The sequence below is a fragment of the Alosa pseudoharengus genome, unplaced genomic scaffold (genome assembly GCF_046254945.1).
Source record: "Alosa pseudoharengus isolate Yale_2024_CS ecotype anadromous, Long Island Sound unplaced genomic scaffold, YU_APseudo_1.1 YU_APseudo_1.1_scf_11, whole genome shotgun sequence".
Taxonomy (NCBI): Eukaryota; Metazoa; Chordata; class Actinopteri; order Clupeiformes; family Clupeidae; genus Alosa; species Alosa pseudoharengus.
The window spans coordinates 24725138-24743282 of NW_027468576.1; the positions used below are offsets into that span (position 1 = coordinate 24725138).

Consider the following 18145-nt stretch of genomic DNA (forward strand, 5'->3'; position numbering starts at 1 on the left):
ATGGGAAAAAAGGAAACGTACAGTAGGCCTATTTTGTATTCGTAGCATTCTGTATAAGCATGTTCGTTTGTGTTGTTTATTAATCAAAACTAACGTTAGCCGGTTAATGGAGTTTTGGCAGTTCACATTTGGCAACAAGTGTCATTTTACTGATGCATTTAACAGGCGCGACAGAATGGTAATGTTTACGGCAATTCTATTGTGGACGTCAACACAGCAATGGCGGATGCTGTAGAGGAAGTTCTTGATGGCAGCTGGTAAGAGAATAATATAAAGCATTTCGCAAAATTCTATTGTAAATATATAATAATTGAATTGGACAACATTCGAAATAAAACACTGTAAAATATTTAAACAATATTTTACCCCTATGGTCGCCTTTAAAACCGATTGGACAAAACCTGTAGAAAAAGCGATTCCTCCAGTGAGCTAGGTCTAACGTTAGCTGACGTTAGCCTGGTGTCTTGTGTTTGCCAGTCAAGCTAGCCTGCCAGTTAGCCAGCTTTGAAAAGAGGCGTTTATTGTTATATCGCCGACTATACTTTAACTGAAAAAAGTAAAGGAAAAATCACGATTTTTGCCAGTTACAACAGTTGACAGGAGGTTCCGCTTGTATTCGAAAAGCACTGCAGCCTTCTGCTATGCATTTACATTGGCTTCTTCAAGTTAACCGCTCCTGATGAAATTATCATTCTCTCGGCGTCAGTTATCAATTCACCCTAATAGGCTAATGTTACTAGTAACAATTATGGCAGTTGTAGGAGACTACTGGTTTTGGAAATGAAAGATGACTTTCGCTTCAACTAGTATTAGGTTGTTACTTTGATAAGTCAGGAAGTGTGTCACTAAGCTAATGTTACCTTGCAATTCAGTCCACTAACATTAGCAGACGTTTCGCTAGTAGAAAATCTTGCATAGTCCAGTAATTTAACTGAAGCAGGTCAGTTGTGTTTGGCCTTCACTTGCTAATGTTACCATCATAATCGGGATTTACATTACATATTTGTACATTTTTTCAGTCTGATTACACCATCAGTTTGTCTGATAGTTTCACCCTCTAGTTTATGTAGCCATGTCAGTGATTTTCTGAATCTGCCCAGAAGTTTTAAAACAATATTTATGTAGACACATCGCACAACTGGCTTCGTGGACCTTATTTGTTTAACAGAAATCTGTATGTTCTAATCCAGTCGAATACAAGGTTATGTGAAAGTTTGGGGGAAATGATCAGCATGCATGTTGAATCATAGACAATACAACCTATGTTTGAAATCAATAAAAGTTTTGTTGACGTGGTGCTGTCAGGGACAGAGTACATTGTCGATGTAATACACATTGTGCAAATTCTACTCGCGCTCATCTCTGCAAACAGTCTACAATGTGTGTCTGTAGCAGGCTGACTCGTACATATTCGTACAACGTTTGCAAGTTTTAAACAAGTGCCTTGTGATGAAGGATATCCGTATGACGTGCTATAACCCCCACACCCAAGCAAATGTTTTGTGTTGTATTGTGTCATCTTTGTAGTTATTGTTTGTGTGACATACATGGAATGCTGATTGCAGACGACACACAGCTGTCTAATATTCTCTCTTCTGTTATGGAATGTAGACTCACTCCTTAAAAAACACAGACAGTGGGTCCTCTGAGGGGTGTGTGTGTATGTGCGCGTGCGAGCACAAGGGTGCTGCTAAAAAATGTGGGCCCTATGACTGACAATAGTAGTGGGGCTCTCTGAGGGCCCCCTGTCAGTGCAGGGCCCTTAGAATCTCTCTTAATTCCCCCTCCTAGCGGCACCCCTGAGTGAGAGTGAGTGAGTGAGTTTTTTCACTCACATATTAACACTTTCTTGGTTGAACCATGCAGTGTTTAAAGCTTATTCCTGCTCAAGGCCAAGCAGTCCCACATGGATATTGTCAGTGATGTGGACTTTATTGTTTTTGATTGAAAACCATCAGTGCGAGTCTGCTTTTTGAAACGGCCATATGAATCTTCAGTGCCTGAGCCAGAGGGCTAGTTAAAGAGAGGGGGAGCGAGAGAGAAAGAAAGGGAAGAGGGAGAGAGAGGGAGGAGGAAGCATAGCCTAGATAGTGGCAGAGTGTGAAGCGAGTGAGCTCCAGAATAGGTCCAGGTCCATTTCAGCACAAGCTGCTTTCTGATGGAGATGGATCAAATGGAGATTGTTTGCACAAAGAGATAGGGAGGGACTGTGAGAGAGAGGTGGGGGGGGGGGGCGATCTGCTGTCAGGCTTTTGTAAGGTCGAGGGCTTGTTTGCTTTTTCTCAGTTGGCAGATGGGTGTGTGCCACAGGCTGGACGCAGATTTGGAACATGTGCATCCTCCATCTCTCTCTCTCGCTCCTCCTCATTCTCTCCCTCTTTCCCTCCCTGCCTCCTCCCTTCCCTGGTCCCCCTAGACTGAGAGTGCAGGGGCTTCCTCTACCATGACCGAATTACTGAGCGCGCTCAGAGAAGCCCCGCTCAGCCCTGCACATCTGCTCTCGGTGCCTCAGATCCGTCTCGGGTTTCCCAGCCCACGAGTCCAAGCGGCACAGAGACACACGATACAGCTGCAGCCAGGACACAGAGCAAGCCTGCTCATGTCTGAACAACACTTGCAGACGTGACGTTTTAATCTGCACATACATCACAGACTGTGCACACACACACACACACACACACACACAAACAAACACAAACAAACTGATAGCATATTTTTACTACCATATTGCTCAGGGGCCGTATTCACAAAGAATTTTAAGGCTTAAACTAGCTCCTAACTGGCGAAATTAGGAGCAACTCCTAAAAATAATGGGCATGTCACTCCTAACTTTAGGACTCCTCATTTTTTTCACTAAAAGTAATTCACGAAGCATTTTAGACCTAAAAGTAGCACCTAAGTCTGGGACCACTTAAAAGAAGTTGAGAGGACTCCTAACTCACTAAGACCTATTCACAAACCGCTTTTTGTGGCATTTCACGTTGTGATGTTTTGAAATCCTATTGGAGCTTCCAATCGCGAGGTAACAATTTTGCATTGTAGGCATAACTAACTGATGCAATAACGGCACCAACAACAACCAAAACTAGGCTACTTATTGTCAAAATGTAAATTAAATGAAACGCTTCATTGTGGATCAAATTAAAATGTTCTCCTCTTTGCAAACGTAGGCATAGGCTATGGTGACAGATTAATTTAATAATGTTATAAAGATACTGCATCAATCCGTATGTTTCATTAGGCTACTAGGCTATTTGTTTTGCCTTACTGTTGATTCATTTAGGCCTTTTTATTTAGTTATTCATCATCTTCCGTCCTTGTGTAGCGCACTCATTCTCAGACCTGTCACCTGTCACTCATCATCAGGATTCTGATTCACAACACTTTCAACACACACACACACTTAAATACCTGCGGGCTAAGACTGTGGCTTAACAGAACATGAACATGGAACAGACCGATTGTTTTTATAAGCAACTACTACTGGTATTATATTAGAAGCAATGCAGTTCTCCCTACATCCCTAACTATATCACTAAAAGACATGAATTATCTTAGTTGAGAGTCATTTATCAGTGCAGATTGTGCTGCTGTTGGTATTTGTAAAGCCTGTTGAGCCCCTGATGTTCTGCTTGCCTTTGGCTCTTTTTGGCAACCATGTTCACAGATTAGAGCATTCACACTGCCTGCATGAATCGTGCGTCTCCGGCTTGAGCTTTTCATGAAAATCACACAACAGTCACACAACCTAACACATTTGGTATGCGGTTTTTGAATGCAGTAGTTAGATTGCTTGTGTTCCTACTAAAGCTCCTTACTGCTGCTTCAGTGATAGCCCATCAGCTCAGTAGGTCCCCTGTGCGCTACCCCACCCTCCTGACTCAATCACTGACTCGCTTATTGTTTCCATGCATCACTCTGTCAGGTTCCTGTCTCTGCTGCTGGCAACTGCCATTTACTTACACACCAAACTAGCTGTCCTCTTGGCTCAATTTCATTTAGACCATTCTCAGTTTCTGATGTCCCTGTGTCTCTTAATGTTGTAACAACATTATTGCAATGTTAAAACAAATGTGTTAATCCAAATGTGACTAAAAACTGAAAATGGTATCTTACGGTGAAGTCCCACAGTTTCTTTTCTGTAGGAGGCAGGAACATGAAATATGGTGTGCTAAGTATCTGATTTATGCTGAAGGATTCGACTTTTCCTGAATGAAGTAACAGTACCATGCATTTGATGTAGCTCCTTGTAGTTTCTGTTACCAAAAGAAAAGACCCCGTAGGGTCATAACGTTGCTTTTTTCTTTTAATTAAACTCTGGGTGCGACTCCGGTGTGTGGACATTCTTTTTTGTTTTTACCTTATAGTATGCTTTGTCCTGCACCTGGCCTAAATATAGACGAGATGTGCACGCAACCACTGTACCAGACAGCCTCTTATTTTTAGTCTTTAGTCACATGGGGTAACAACTTTTTGCAGTGTTCCTAAAAAGACTAGTGAAAATACAGATTCTTGTGAACACATGATCAAATGTGTTCATTTCCATCATTTGTAATAAACGTAACTGGCACTGTGACCATTTTGTTTCTAGTAAATCTGCTCATCAACAGAAATCTCAGGCTGGTTCCTCTTTCTGCTTTGACATTGAGAAATAAGTTCACTCTTCCCGAGTCATCACCACGTCCTATAGTGTACAGACTGTAGCTGGTAGAGGTAATCCATATATCAGGATTTGTATGGTTTCTTCCTATATTTGGCTCCGAGGGACACTCTTTGTAGCCTGACCCAAAATGAACAGCAGTCTAGACACCTTTCCAGTGGGAGTGTGCATATCGACATGACCTTTTCTCTCTCGTTGCGAATGGTAGCGGGGTGGCCGTCTCTCCTAAAGCCCTCTTACTGTGTACAAGATTCTCTCATTCCCTGGTCAGACTTCCTACTGTACAAATCTGACAGTTTAGTTTCCTGAGCACTCCCGAGGGTGTCAAGTGGCTTGGCTGCCACGACAACGGCAGGGGCTTCCAGCCCCATCCCCCATGGCTCCTCGGTCGATGCTGAGATCTTTTGCTCAGAGTGGCCCACCTCTCACCCTGACCGCTCAAATCCACCCCTCACAGCTCGTCAGTGTGGCTTAGAGAGCTTATTACGGCTGCACACACAGGTGCGGTCAGTAAGCCATTATGTGTCAACTATATGACTGATCCTCGCCTTGTCTCCCTGACGGAGGCCATGGATTTGAGTTGGCTTGAGTTGGTCAGCTTGCCTTGGCCCCTCACAGCAGGTTTAATCAAGGACCAGTGCATTCATTTAGTTTTGGAGCCCTCAGAGTTGATTCATAATTTGATCACGTTGGCTGAATGGCGAATTAACTTTAACCCTGGATGTCGTATAAGCATTGTGGGCTACACCTTCAGATCGGATCAGGATTAATACAAAGATTGAGGACATGATGAACTTTGTATACTCGGGCACAGATCAAGGTTCATATCTCTATTGTGAGTGTGACCAATGACCATTGCGGTCTTTTGGTTTATGAGCACTCAAGGTTGGCAGGACTGGCTCATTTTTTGTACACAGTAACTGTTACTAACTGTCCTTCCCATAGACTGCAAACATTGTGATGTTCCTTGCCATCGGATATTAAGACTTATTGAGGGCTGGAGATTTATTGATCCATTTCTAACCAGAGGCCAAAGCATAGACGTACATTGTATCATCTGCATATAGTATGCATTTATAGCCTGTATACAGTCATGTCATATAACATCAACTCCTGCCCAGGGACTACAAATGTAATTTAGCCTCTGTTCTATAATCTGGCACAGTTATATGTGTATATATACAGCTCTGGAAAAAATAAGTGACCACTGCCCATTTTTCTGATGTCGTCCTATGGTTGCTGAGTGACGTTCGAATGAGTTGATGGTCATATTCAAAATTAAAAGACCACTGCAAATTTGAATATGACCGTCCTTTCATTCGAATGTCACTCAGCAACCATAGGACGACATCAAAAAAATGTGCAGTGCTCACTTATTTTTTCCAGAGCTGTATATATACATATATAATGTATATAAGCAGGGTTTTATACCAGTGGTCTGTGAAGGTTTTTCCATTAATTCCTTACCATGCATTTAAAAATACATCTCCACTGTGGGAATTATACCCCATGAAAGTGGTCCACAGATTGTTTCTAAGTCAGGATGGTGGTCTTTGGGTCACAACAATCAGTTGAAAACACCTCGACTAAACTTTTCTTCTCCTCCTCCTCCAGGGACCAGGACCTGTCGGAGGCTCTGGACTCCCCAACCTGTGACCTAGAGTCAGATGGGGGCCTCATCCCGGCCCAAGACCTGCCCCCTGCAGAGAGAGCCAAGCTATGGAAGGTGAGGAGGAGAGAACTGGAGGAAAAAAGATGAAGCCTCGGGAGTGTGTGTGTGTGTGTGTGTGTGTGTGTGTCCGTGTGTGTGTCCGGCTGTGAAGGGGATGTGGTGTGTTCGATGCAGGCAGGCTAAGAAGACTATGTGAAATATTCATGAAAGTGTGATCTGAGTGCAGTATGAAATGAAGCAGGCAGAATAGTTATTTATAACATCTGTGTGTGGGCACGTGTCAGAGTATGTGTGTACGTCTAAGTGTGTGTGTGTCTGTGTGTGTGAGATAGAGGGTGAGATAGACAGAGCTCTGTCTGTGAACTTGAGCTGGCACAGGAAGAGGATCTGTGTGGAAGTTGCTGCCTTGCAGCCATCGATCCCTGCGGGTCCCTGAGGAATGGATGGAGCTTTAGTATTGATCGCGGGCTCATTAGAGTAGACCAGCCTGGTCCGGCTGAATCAGAGTAAACTGTGTGGAGTGACACGGATAGGCCAGATCGGCTCACATCCGCTACACACAGGCAGGGTTAAATCCCCAACCTCCACCAAACTGCTCAGAGTTTGTATCTCACCCCTGTAGCCTAAATTTGTCTAATCTCTCACTGTTCTGCTTCCTGTCCCCCTCTTTGTGTTTTTTCCCTCTTTCTGTATCTCTGTATCTCTGTCTCCCTTTCTTGTCTCACTCACTCTACCTCTTTCTGTCTCTATCTCTTTGTCTGCCTTTACCTTTCTTTACGTCTCTTACTTTCTCCTTCTCTCTCTCTGTCTCTCTTTCTGTCTCTCTCTCTCTCTCTGTCTCTGTCTCTGTCTCTCTCTGTCTCTCTCTCTCTGTCCCTCTCTCTCCCGGGGCTCTGTTGGCTCTCGCTCCACCATGGCCCGCTCTCTTCCCTCCTGTTGGTCCTGTTGGCAGATTGCCCTGAACGTGGCCGGAAAGGGAGACAGCCTGTCCTCATGGGATGGGGCCCTGGACCTGCCAGAACAGACGCTCATTCACAACCGCAGCCAGCAGCTCATCGGTGACTAGAACCTTCCACCTCTTTCCTCTTTATGTGTTGTTGTCCCCCCCCCCCGCCATTGTTTTACTGAACACATAAACAGCCAATCAGACGCTTTACACTTTGGGTCATGGGCCACTAGCAGGACACATCTGTATGCTTCATATATAGCTGCAAGGCTCAGTAGTCTTTTTAATTGGCACGTTTGAACCTGAGCTGGTCTGCAGATCTTCTAGCATCTCAGCACTATTGGATCTCATTTCAGCAGTTTAACAGTTCAGGAGATTGGTGTGCAAACATATCAAGTGCAGATGACTATGCACTCTGCAATCCCCCACCTCACCCCCCCCGACCTACCAACACACCCTGGCTGCCATGCTGTTGACCATTCTAGAGAGAGTGGTGTGGGGGTTGTCCAGTAAGCACATTCCTCTCATCTGAGGAGACATACTGACACACAGATAGACACAGGCAGGGCCTGTAGCCTCTCCACCACAGCCTGCTGCACACTGTCTGGATGAGCAAGCCGCTCCTGGGACTCGGGCCAGGGAGAGCAGCTCCTGCTCAGGCCACGAGGGCAGGGGATCCCTGGGCCTCGCCCTGCAGGGCAGCGGGCCAGAGCACGGCCACGATGTGGAAAGAGATTGGATGAGACCGCAGATGCAGTGCACTGCAGGCACAGAGACAGGCGGGCTTCCTCTTGGAATTATAGACGGCTGTTGCTGGCTTCTCTGTTCATATTCGGTATTCCATTAGTAGACAAAGATGGACGTACATCATAAACATGGTATTACTATAAGGAACCTAGCCTATATTTAGTTCTTACTGTTTGAGATAAAGTTATACAGGTTTTGATATGAAAAACACAATGCATGTAATATTACATTTAATAATAAATACATTTTTATAATAAATGATAATAAAAATAATGATTTGTTAAAAAATGGTAATGCATTTAGCTTTCTTATTGCACATGAGTATATGATTGGTATAAAATGAGTATATGATTGGTATAAAAACAATTGATACATTTAAATAAAAATATTATCAGAGTAATAACAGTGGGTGGGTGGGTAATAAAATTGGGTAACAGAACAATTGATACATTTACATAAAAATAATATCAATATGACTTCTCCAAAAGTGTCCCCGCACATTTTATGTGTCAAGTGTGAAATCTGTCAGGGCCCAATACTACTAATCCCTGCCTATCCCCCATGGGTGCACAGATCAGCTTAGGCTTCCTGAGGAGGAGAGTAAGGGCCTTGTGTCGGACGTGGAGGCGGTCATCACCTTCTACTGCAAATCTCGCAACGTCACCTTTACGCCAGACCTGAGCTGGCCACACCTGCTCAAACCACTCCTGGGCCTGCAGCTTCCCCGCAGTGACCTCTACAACTGCTTCTACGCCATCATGAATAAATACATCCCACGGTAGGGCAACACACACACGCATATACACACACACACACACACACACACACACACACACTGGCCCTATATGCTTGTGCTGTGATGTAGAGGCCCCCTCAACCATGAATATGTACATCCAGGTCCTCCCCTACTTGATTTCCATTAGTGCTGACTGTCCTTGCGGTCCTGCGTTTTCCACTATCTCAGTGGAATATCAGGTTTCCAGTGTTGCTGGGCAGGTTTAGGACCTCCTGAGGCAGTCTCTCCTGTGTGCGAAGTGGTGCAGGGGAAATCACAGAAAGGTCTAACATGCAGTAGCCTAAAAAGTTGTGGGTTCAATTCCTGGCTTCCACCGTTGTGCCCTTTTATCAAGGCACTTAAGCCCGAGTTGCTCCAGGGAGAATGGCCCTTGTAATATAATTGACATATGTAAGAAGCTTTGGATAAAACCGTCTGCTAAATTAATTAATGCAAATGTAAATAGTAGATTGAAACAAAATGTGTAATGAAGAGAAGATGGAAGCCCCTGTGGGGGAAAAATGTTTCAGAAAATAGACATGTTGGTTATCCGTTCTCATTTTCATTAGCGTAAATATGTCTGAAATGCTTTACTTCCTGCCACAAATTGTGTTTCCACTTTCAGACAGGCCACGTAAGACAAAACATCACTCTTTTATTAACTGACTCTGAGGCTGAATCCCAATCTCTCCCCTTAGCCCTGAACCCTCACACACTTAACTGACATCTGTCGTAAGTGATCAAGTTTGCGAGGATGTAAAGAGTTCAAAACGCTATGGGACAGCACCTGCGACCTATCATTAAATTGACAACACAAAAAGCGACGACAACAACAACAACCATTGGCAGATGGTTACTGATGCTTTTTCAAGCTTCCAGCCTCCCTTTGGGTATCCCCCTATTTCACGTCACAACGCTATGAATTGTAGGTAATTCCCTTGAGTAAAGTGTCCACATATGCTGACTTGGGGAAAGACTTCATAAAGGGTGCAGGCGAGCCCTCAAGCACTTCACAATTTCGCAGTGGGACAGCCCTAAGCCCTCATGAAGTTCATGGAAACACGCATCAAAATGTGTCTGTGCGTAAGGGGAGAGATTGGGATTGGACCTAAGATGCTGTTGCTCTTTATGGGAATTACATGGGGCATGATGGGGCAGTGGTCAGGCACGCTTCTTTGCTTGTGGTCAGACGTTGTTTTGGATAAAGGCGCCTGTTAAACACCCGTTACCATTCAACTTTACCCGTAGGGACTGTGTTCCGAAGGGACGGCCCTTCCACCTGTACAGGCTGCTGCTGCAGTACCACGAGCCTGAGCTCTGCTCCTTCCTGGACACCAAGAAGATCACGCCGGACTCCTACGCCATCAGCTGGGTAAGGCCTCAGCGGCGCTTCCTTCCCAGCCAAGTGTTCTTGCAGGGGTCACATGGGATGATGTTCTATCAGCTGCCTCATCGGTGATGTGATTTCCTTCCTGTTACTCAGTTAGTTGAGTGAGGTGCGAATAATAGGCTCATTCAACTTCCTGCAGCACAGCACAGATCTGGTTACTAAATTAAACACTATGCATATTTGCGTTGTGCAAAAAGTCCAGCATGCATTGCATCACATTCCATCAGATCTCTGCAGCGCTGCATGAAGTCAGTTACCAGTAAGCAGACATGCTGATAACTGTCTGACTTGCCTGTTTTGGAGGGTTTTTTGTAATAAAAACGCTATACTAAAAAATGCAACACTAAACCTGGCAATTAAATTCCAGTGTATTCAATTTCTCTTTCATTATGAAGATTTTGTGATTAACTTTTTATTGAAAGTTTCACAACAGCAACAAAACTACACTAACACTCAAACACTGACAGTCACCACAGTAAAATCAAAAGTCAAAACCAAAGAGAACAGTTATACACCCCTTAATACAAGTAACATAAATAACAAAAGAGAAGATGGGCCCATAAAAATAAAAATGTAAACAAATAAACATTTTACAAAACAGAAATCATGTACTTTTTTGTGGTTCATTATTGACATTGTAAGTTAATAAATGTCAGTGTAGGATAATCCATTTTGTGTGTGTGTGTGTGTTTACCTGCTGTGCAGCTGGGTAGCCTCTTCTCCAGTCACTGCATTCCTGACGTCACCCAGGCCATGTGGGACATCTACTTCCAGCAGGCAGACCCCTTCCTCATCTTCTTCCTCATGCTCATCATCCTCGTTAACGCCAAGTAAGCGCCCCCAGAAAATGCCCTTCTCATTTCAAAATCATTACCACAGCTCTGCTGGGCAGAGGATATTTATATTCTAATCAAATCACCATCCGTTTTCTCCCCCCCCCCAAGAGACGGCATCCTCTCCCAAGAAGGGGACAGCAAAGAGGAGATCATTAGTAAGTCCTTTGATCTTTGAGTCTGTTTTTGCATGCTGCTGTAAGTGCGTGCTGCGCGCAGCGGGCCTCCGGTTTCCTGCTCTTGACACGGGTCATTTGTATTCACATCAGAAATGCTGGAGGGCTCGCCAGCTCTCCTCGAGGGGGAGGACCTGGAGGATCTGTTCTCGCTGGCGCAGTATTACTACAGCAAGACTCCACTCTCATTCAGAAAGGTAGGTCATGTCTTCAGACCTCATTAGAGAGGCCCTCACACATAGTTTTATTATTTATTGCTGCCGTGTTGAGGAACCTGCTGACGTGTTGAGGACCCTAGGCAGATGGGTCGGGTCCTTGAGTCGTGGATCTGCTCGAGGTTTCTTCCTATATGTATCTCCAATTCTAGAGAGTGTTTCCTTGCCCCTGTTACCCATGGGCCTTCTTTAAATTGAAATTGAACCGAAACCTAAGACCTTTGCTCTCGTATACCTCCTAGTATAATGAGATGTAAAAGGAATCTTAAGTTTGCTGTAGAGTTCTCCTCTAAGTGTGTGTGTGTGTGTGTGTGTGTGTGTGTAGGAGAACCAGAACCTGTTTGGCAGCAGCCTGGTGGCACTAAGGGAAGAGGACATGGACTTGAGTCAGGCGCTGTGTCTTCCGGTGTCCGTGCCCGAGATCCTCCAGGCCAACCAGCTGCAGCCGGTGAGTCTCCCGTAAACTGCACTGCACTCCACCCTCCCTATAAACACAGTGTTAATACAACCGCAGCTAGGACAGCTGTGAAGCTAATACAAACTCCACACAAGGCGTGTCAAACTCAGACAGGCGATTACAAACATAGTGGTCCGATGGTCCTTCATACACTTACAGAGTCCCAGAAATATGCCGCTTTCAGTGGCGTAGTGCTAAGTGCTTTTTACAAACACAACAGTGATTCATATGCTCTCTCCTCTAGAAATACATCTCCCCGTAGGACCAGGCTTAAATAGAGAGGCCTAAACATAAAGAGGCCTACAAACATTCTGCAACATACTGCTGCCATCATCAGTGGCATTGTCTTAATGAAGTGTGTGTGTGTGTGTGTGTCTGTGTGTGTGTGTGTGTGTGTGTGTGGCAGGAGGGGGTGCGCTTCTTTGTGGTGGACTGTCGTCCTGCAGAGCAGTATAACGCAGGACATCTCTCCACAGCCTTCCATCTAGACTCAGACTTGGTAAGAGTTAAGATCCCAATCCTACCCTGAAGTGACAGTAGCTCATGAGCACCAGAATCATAGAGACCTGAATTATTTTATTATTATTTTGTTCTCTAAGCCTAAAATAGGTTTTTGACTTTGTCGTATGTCCAGTGAATCTCTGCTGTTATTACCATTAAGCGTGCTTAACAGTAGTTTCATAGAGTTTTCTGCAAGTCTTAATTGGACTCCATTGTGTGCTTGCGTGTGTGTGCGTGTGCGTGTGTGCGTGTGTGTGTGTGTAGATGCTGCAGAACCCGTCTGAGTTTGCCCTGTCGGTGAAGTCCCTGCTGGAGGCCCAGAAGCAGTCCCTGGAGTCGGGCTCCATCGCCAGCGGGGAGCACCTGTGCTTCATGGGCAGCGGGCGCGAGGAGGAGGACATGTACATGAACATGGTGCTCGCCCACTTCCTGCAGGTCAGACCGCTGCTCACGGCGTCACCTCACTTCACACCCACTTTATCACACACACTGAGGCGGCATATCTAGCCAAAGCAGCACAAGGGAAACGGCCTCTGTCACTGGACTGGCTATTTTAAAACTGAAAGTCTTAAAACACTTTTTTTTTTTTGTGCGTTTCATGAACAAAGCTTGATTTATTTTGACCTTTACAAATACAGCATTTTCTCTCAACTTGTTTACCTCAGTTTTTTACAACTACATTTCAATTTTAACTTTCTCCCGTTCAATAATGTTTTTTTGTTGTTGTTGTTGTTTGTATCTCACAGAAAAACAAAGAGTATGTCAGCATCGCCAAAGGAGGCTTCATGGGTAAGCAACCTCCTCAGTGGTCAGCTGTCATGTCCACCTTGCCTGTGAGTGAAGCAGGTTGTGTAATGCTGTGCGTGTACTGTATGTGTGTGTGTCCATGTGTGTTGGTCTGACAGCTCTGCAGCAGCATCTAGCAGACATCAATGTGGAGGGACCTGACAACGTCTATGTGCACTGGATAGTCAGCACCTCCGGCTCCCACAACAGCCTCAGCTCCGCTGATGTGAGTAGCTCAGCTGGAAGGCAGGAGTCAGCCACAGATATCTGTGAAGACCCTTCATTTGTACTCTAAACTCTTACTATAAATAAAAGTGCCAAAGCGAAGTGAAGTGTAGTCAGTGAAATGTGTTTGTATGTTACGGAAAGGCCCTGAAATGTTGATGGAAACGTAGCGATGGGAGATGGGAGTGTAGGTCTGCTGATGTGAATGTCAGCTGGATGCCAGGGGGTCAGTGGGCTTTATCAGGGCCGAGGCATGCTCACTACACCTCATCAGAGAAAGGTGCCCACTGACCCATAGAGACGTGGGGAATACCCTTTTACATGCATTGAATATCATACAAGAAAAAAAAGAATGGCATTTGTCTGTGAGGTACTTCATTTTGTAACTAAATTCTAACTATCCATTAACGTATAGTCAGGAAAATTTGTTTACATATATTATGCAAAAGCCCAGAACATTTTGGAATGTTGATGGCAAATTACAAAAGGAACAAAAATAATACTAGTGTATGGTTCCATTGATAGTTCTGTCTGCTTCATCTCCGTTTCATCTGAACCACTCTGTCCCCACAGGGTGAGGGCCTGAATAGCACAGCTGATGGCAAAGGGGTGAAGTCCCTGGTCAACAAGATGACCTTTGCCCTCAAATCCAAGTCTGTTAATGTGAAGGAGAAGATGATCAGCTTCATTGAGAACACTTCCACACCTGTGGACAGGTGAGTTCCGCCTCCTCCACATGCTGCTTTAACAGTAAACCCCCCCCCCCCCCCACCCGGTCCATCCTCAGGCTTCTGTGCTCTTCCTCCTGTCATTGCCCTCTGTTTGATTTCAAATCAGATTGACCCTTTTTTTATATTTCAATCAGATTTAATTTTTGTATTTTACATCAGATTCTGTAACTTTGTCATGTAATGATCTGAAAATGGAGTTTCAAACAAATCAATCCAGCCGTCTTTTTGTGATTTTTATGTTTTAATTCCTTAATTCTGGTTGATCAAACACCCTCCTCCCCCTCCCCCTCCTCCCTTCTCCTGCTCATGGCTTGTGCCCTGTGATCCCACACTAGAATGTCTTTCAGTCTGCCCTGGCCGGAGAAAGGGATTCCTGATCGGTAAGAGTGTTCTCCCTGCTGTTCGTTCGTCCATCTGTCGCCCCGCCACTGTCTGTGCTGCTGCTGCTACTGGTCTTGGTTTAGGTGCCATTTCCTGGGTTGGTATTGCCTGACTAGGCATTGCCTGGGTTGGTATTGCCTGACTAGGCATTGCCTGGGTTGGCACTGCCTAGGTTGGCATTCTCAGTCTATGGCACCACCAACTGTGTAGAGCTCGGAGCCGCAGCAGTGCACTAGCACGACCTCAAGCACACTAACCCAAGCTCCGCACTAACCTAAGACCCAGCACATGCATGCGTATACATCACTAATGTCACAGAATCCTTAGGCTCACTCAACAGGTCCATGATGCACTTGTCTTTGGTTGCTCTCTGTGTTGCCATTAACACAATGCTTAGCACTCTTGTTCTTTAAGGTAGCTGTGTTTCCTTTTTTCCTCTCACAGTTACTCAATAAGCGTAGAGAATCTCCTCCCTGTGAACCTCTCACTCTCTCTGCGTGTATTACAGAGGTGATGGCCATGGCAAGGACTCAACGTATATTCTTCCCTGCTATGAATTGTACACCAACAGTGATGGGGTGTCCTTTGCTGTGTCTGTCCGATCCTGTTTTGATCTCATTTGCCTGGCCTGCCAGTGCCTAGCCTCTCCACCTCCTCTTCCCCAGTTAGATAGACTCACTCTTTCACCCACTAAAGACGCTAACTATAGAGGAGAAGCTGCACTGTCTGTGTGTGTGTGTGTGTGTGTGTGTGTGTGTGTGTGTGTGTGTGTGTGTGTGTGTGTGTGTGTGTGTGTGTGTGTGTGTGTGTGTGTGTGTGTGTGTGTGTGTGTGTGTGTGTGTGTGTGTGTGTGTGTGTGTGTGTGTGTGTGTGTGTGTGTGTGTGTGTGTGTGTGTGTGTGTGTGTGTGTGTGCGCGCGCGCGCGCGCCCTGCTCATTATGTGATTTATGTTTCCCACAGACACGTCAGTAGTAGTGACCGAGTAGGAAAGCCGTACCGAGGTGTCAAACCAGTGTTCAGCATCGGAGACGAGGAGGAGTACGACACAGGTGAAGACCTATTTATTTATATATATATATATATACACATTTACATGCTTTATTTATTTGGAAAAGCCCTGTACACAAAGAGGCTTACGGCATTAGGAAGCGCTACATTTCAGAAAACGTGATCGCTGCAAATTAAACCAACATCCTTATTCACACTGTAAATGTGTAACTACTTGTCAAGTTGGTCTTATCAGCTTTTTTTAGTAGTATTCTAATCTAGTAAATGGTTCCCAGTATTTTCACGTTCCCTCACCATCCTTGATCGTGTCCCCAGATGAGATTGACAGCTCGTCGATGTCGGACGACGACCGCAAGGAGATAGTGAACATCCAGACGTGGATCAATAAGCCAGATGTGAAGCACCATGTGCCCTGTAACGAGGTGAAGGAGACGGGACACATGTTCCCCAGGTGAGACACCTGAACAGGCCTCTGAGGCCCGTGGTGCACTGAGCAGGTGGTTGGCTCACATGGGAGCAAAGAATACCAGCTGATGGTGACGGGTGTTTTTTTATTTATTTATTTTCGTGCTTACATCCACATGAATACCGTGTGGCTCAAAACGTTTGCCAGTTATTTAAAAGCCCGATTTTACTAAAATCTCATATGCCAACGTTGCTTCATCTGATTTCCTTGATTTCTGCATCTGATGAAAGTTCAAACATATTAAAACTCTGATCTCATGCATGCATGAAACAGAGGTTCACTCCACCCCACTCCCCCCCTTCTTTCAAAATGAATCATGGCCTTGTGTTTGTCTCTGCACTGTGCGATAGAACTCATAACTCAGTCCTTATGTTTCCCCAGTCACTTGCTGATCACAGCCACGCACATGTACTGCCTAAGGGAGATCGCCTCGCGTAAAGGCTTCGCCTACATCCAGTCCAGGCAAGCCCTGAGCTCCGTGGTCAAGATCACATCCAAGAAGAAACATCCGGAGCTCATCACATTTAAGTTTGGCAACAACAACCCTGCAGGGGTGGACATCGTGGCCGTGGAGAGGTAGGCACAATGCTCCAATTTATGTACAGAGGTATTCCATCTGAATGATCAAACAACAACGTACGGATACAACATGAATCCACTGTCTTCATAAATCTTGTAGGAATCAGTTGATATACAACTGTAGGAAACTATTAGGGGTGGCCAAACTACACATTTCAGTACAATACAGAGCAACTTTAAGAAAGGCGTAGCAACATCATTTCTTTGTGCATCTTGCATCTCTCATCATCCAAACAATCTGAAAGTTTCTTGACACTGTCCTAACCTTACTTTAATGAGTAACACCACCCACCACTTGCTAAATCGAGAAACACATCGCTTTGTATTTCCATGACAACCTGTCATGACAAAGTATTACAAAGCTACAGCAGTCTGCAGATGTGCCACTGATCAGACATCAAACCTCTTATTACTTTGGAAAGCATACTTAAAATACTTTGTTTGACTGGCACAGTCACTGTGTTATTCTATTTCCCAAAATAACATGGAAATTTCATCACAGCAGTGCAGGTCCTGTGATGGTGACTGAATAACCTATGTCCATGACATCCAGCTTTTCAAACAAAATCTCCATCCCAGACCAGAGAAAAAGAAATAAAGTTAGCACATACAAAGTATATTGAATATAAAAAAAAATGTGTAAAAGGCTCTATACACACTGAAATAGTTATAGTATGTATACATAATGCATACATAGTGTATACATGTGTGCATGTACTTATAAGTATGCCCATGTCACTATGGACAGTTTGTATTTGAGCTAAAAGGTGAAAATGTGAGCCATCAGTCCTCCTACTCCTGAATGTTGTGATTGCACTGATAGACCCTGTCCTCCTCTGCAGGTATCTGATCCCCAACGCCGGGGACGCCACCAAGGTCATCAAGCAGCAGATCATGAAGGTGTTGGATGCCCTGGAGAGCTCGTAGAGGCGGCACACACACCGCTGGGGCAGCAGCAGCAGAGGAGGACGCAGCAGCACCTCTGCTACAGGCCATGCAGGGGACCTGCAACTGGACAAACCACCTTGGCCAAGAGGCGCTAGTCTATGTCCATGTCTCTCTCTCTCTCTCTCTCTCTCTCTCTCTCTTTCTCTCTCTCTTTCTCTTTCTCTTTCTCTTTATCTTTCTCTTTCTCTTTCTCTTTCTCTTTCTCTTTCTCTTTATCTTTATCTCTTTATCTTTATCTTTATCTTTATCTTTATCTTTATCTTTATCTTTCTCTCTTTCTCTCTTTCTCTCTCTCTCTCTCTCTCTCTCTTTCTCTCTGTATGACTCAGCCTCCCTTCCAGGACAATGTAAACCCAGCAGTGTTTATTCGTACCCCAGCCCCTCCTCACCTCACCCCTCCTTCTCGGCTGCGGGGTGCTGCCCAGGGACGCTGGGACAGACGGAAATTGTTGGACAGCAGGGCTGTGGGGACAAGGCTCTTCTCCTCTGTGTATGACTATTATTATAACAGAGAGCAAGCTGAACTGACGCAGGCGTTTTTGTTTCATCGTTTTTTGTTTTTTTTTCTTTCCCTCCTTTTCAGCTTTAACGGGCACCTTTATTGGCGTATGAGTATGTGGGCATAAAAAAAATAAAACGCAGTGGTAAC

General features: G+C 44.9%; 1 protein-coding gene across 2 annotated transcripts; it reads left to right on the forward strand.

The window, feature by feature from the left end:
* The first annotated feature begins 207 nt into the window (after positions 1-207).
* tbc1d23 (TBC1 domain family, member 23) lies at positions 208-17660 on the forward strand. Of its 2 annotated transcripts, XM_076278541.1 has the most exons (19): positions 208-257; positions 6275-6386; positions 7285-7390; positions 8599-8803; positions 10049-10172; positions 10896-11020; positions 11135-11181; positions 11293-11396; positions 11740-11862; positions 12278-12370; positions 12637-12807; positions 13119-13161; positions 13278-13384; positions 13957-14099; positions 14450-14494; positions 15456-15544; positions 15819-15954; positions 16351-16545; positions 17391-17660. In XM_076278541.1, exons 1-19 carry the CDS (start codon positions 220-222, stop codon positions 17473-17475), a joined length of 2091 nt encoding a protein of 696 aa, XP_076134656.1. In that variant the 5' UTR covers positions 208-219; the 3' UTR covers positions 17476-17660. The 2 variants fall into 2 exon arrangements, with proteins under 2 accessions (XP_076134656.1, XP_076134657.1); XM_076278542.1 differs by lacking the exon at positions 14450-14494.
* Positions 17661-18145: the final 485 nt, after the last annotated feature.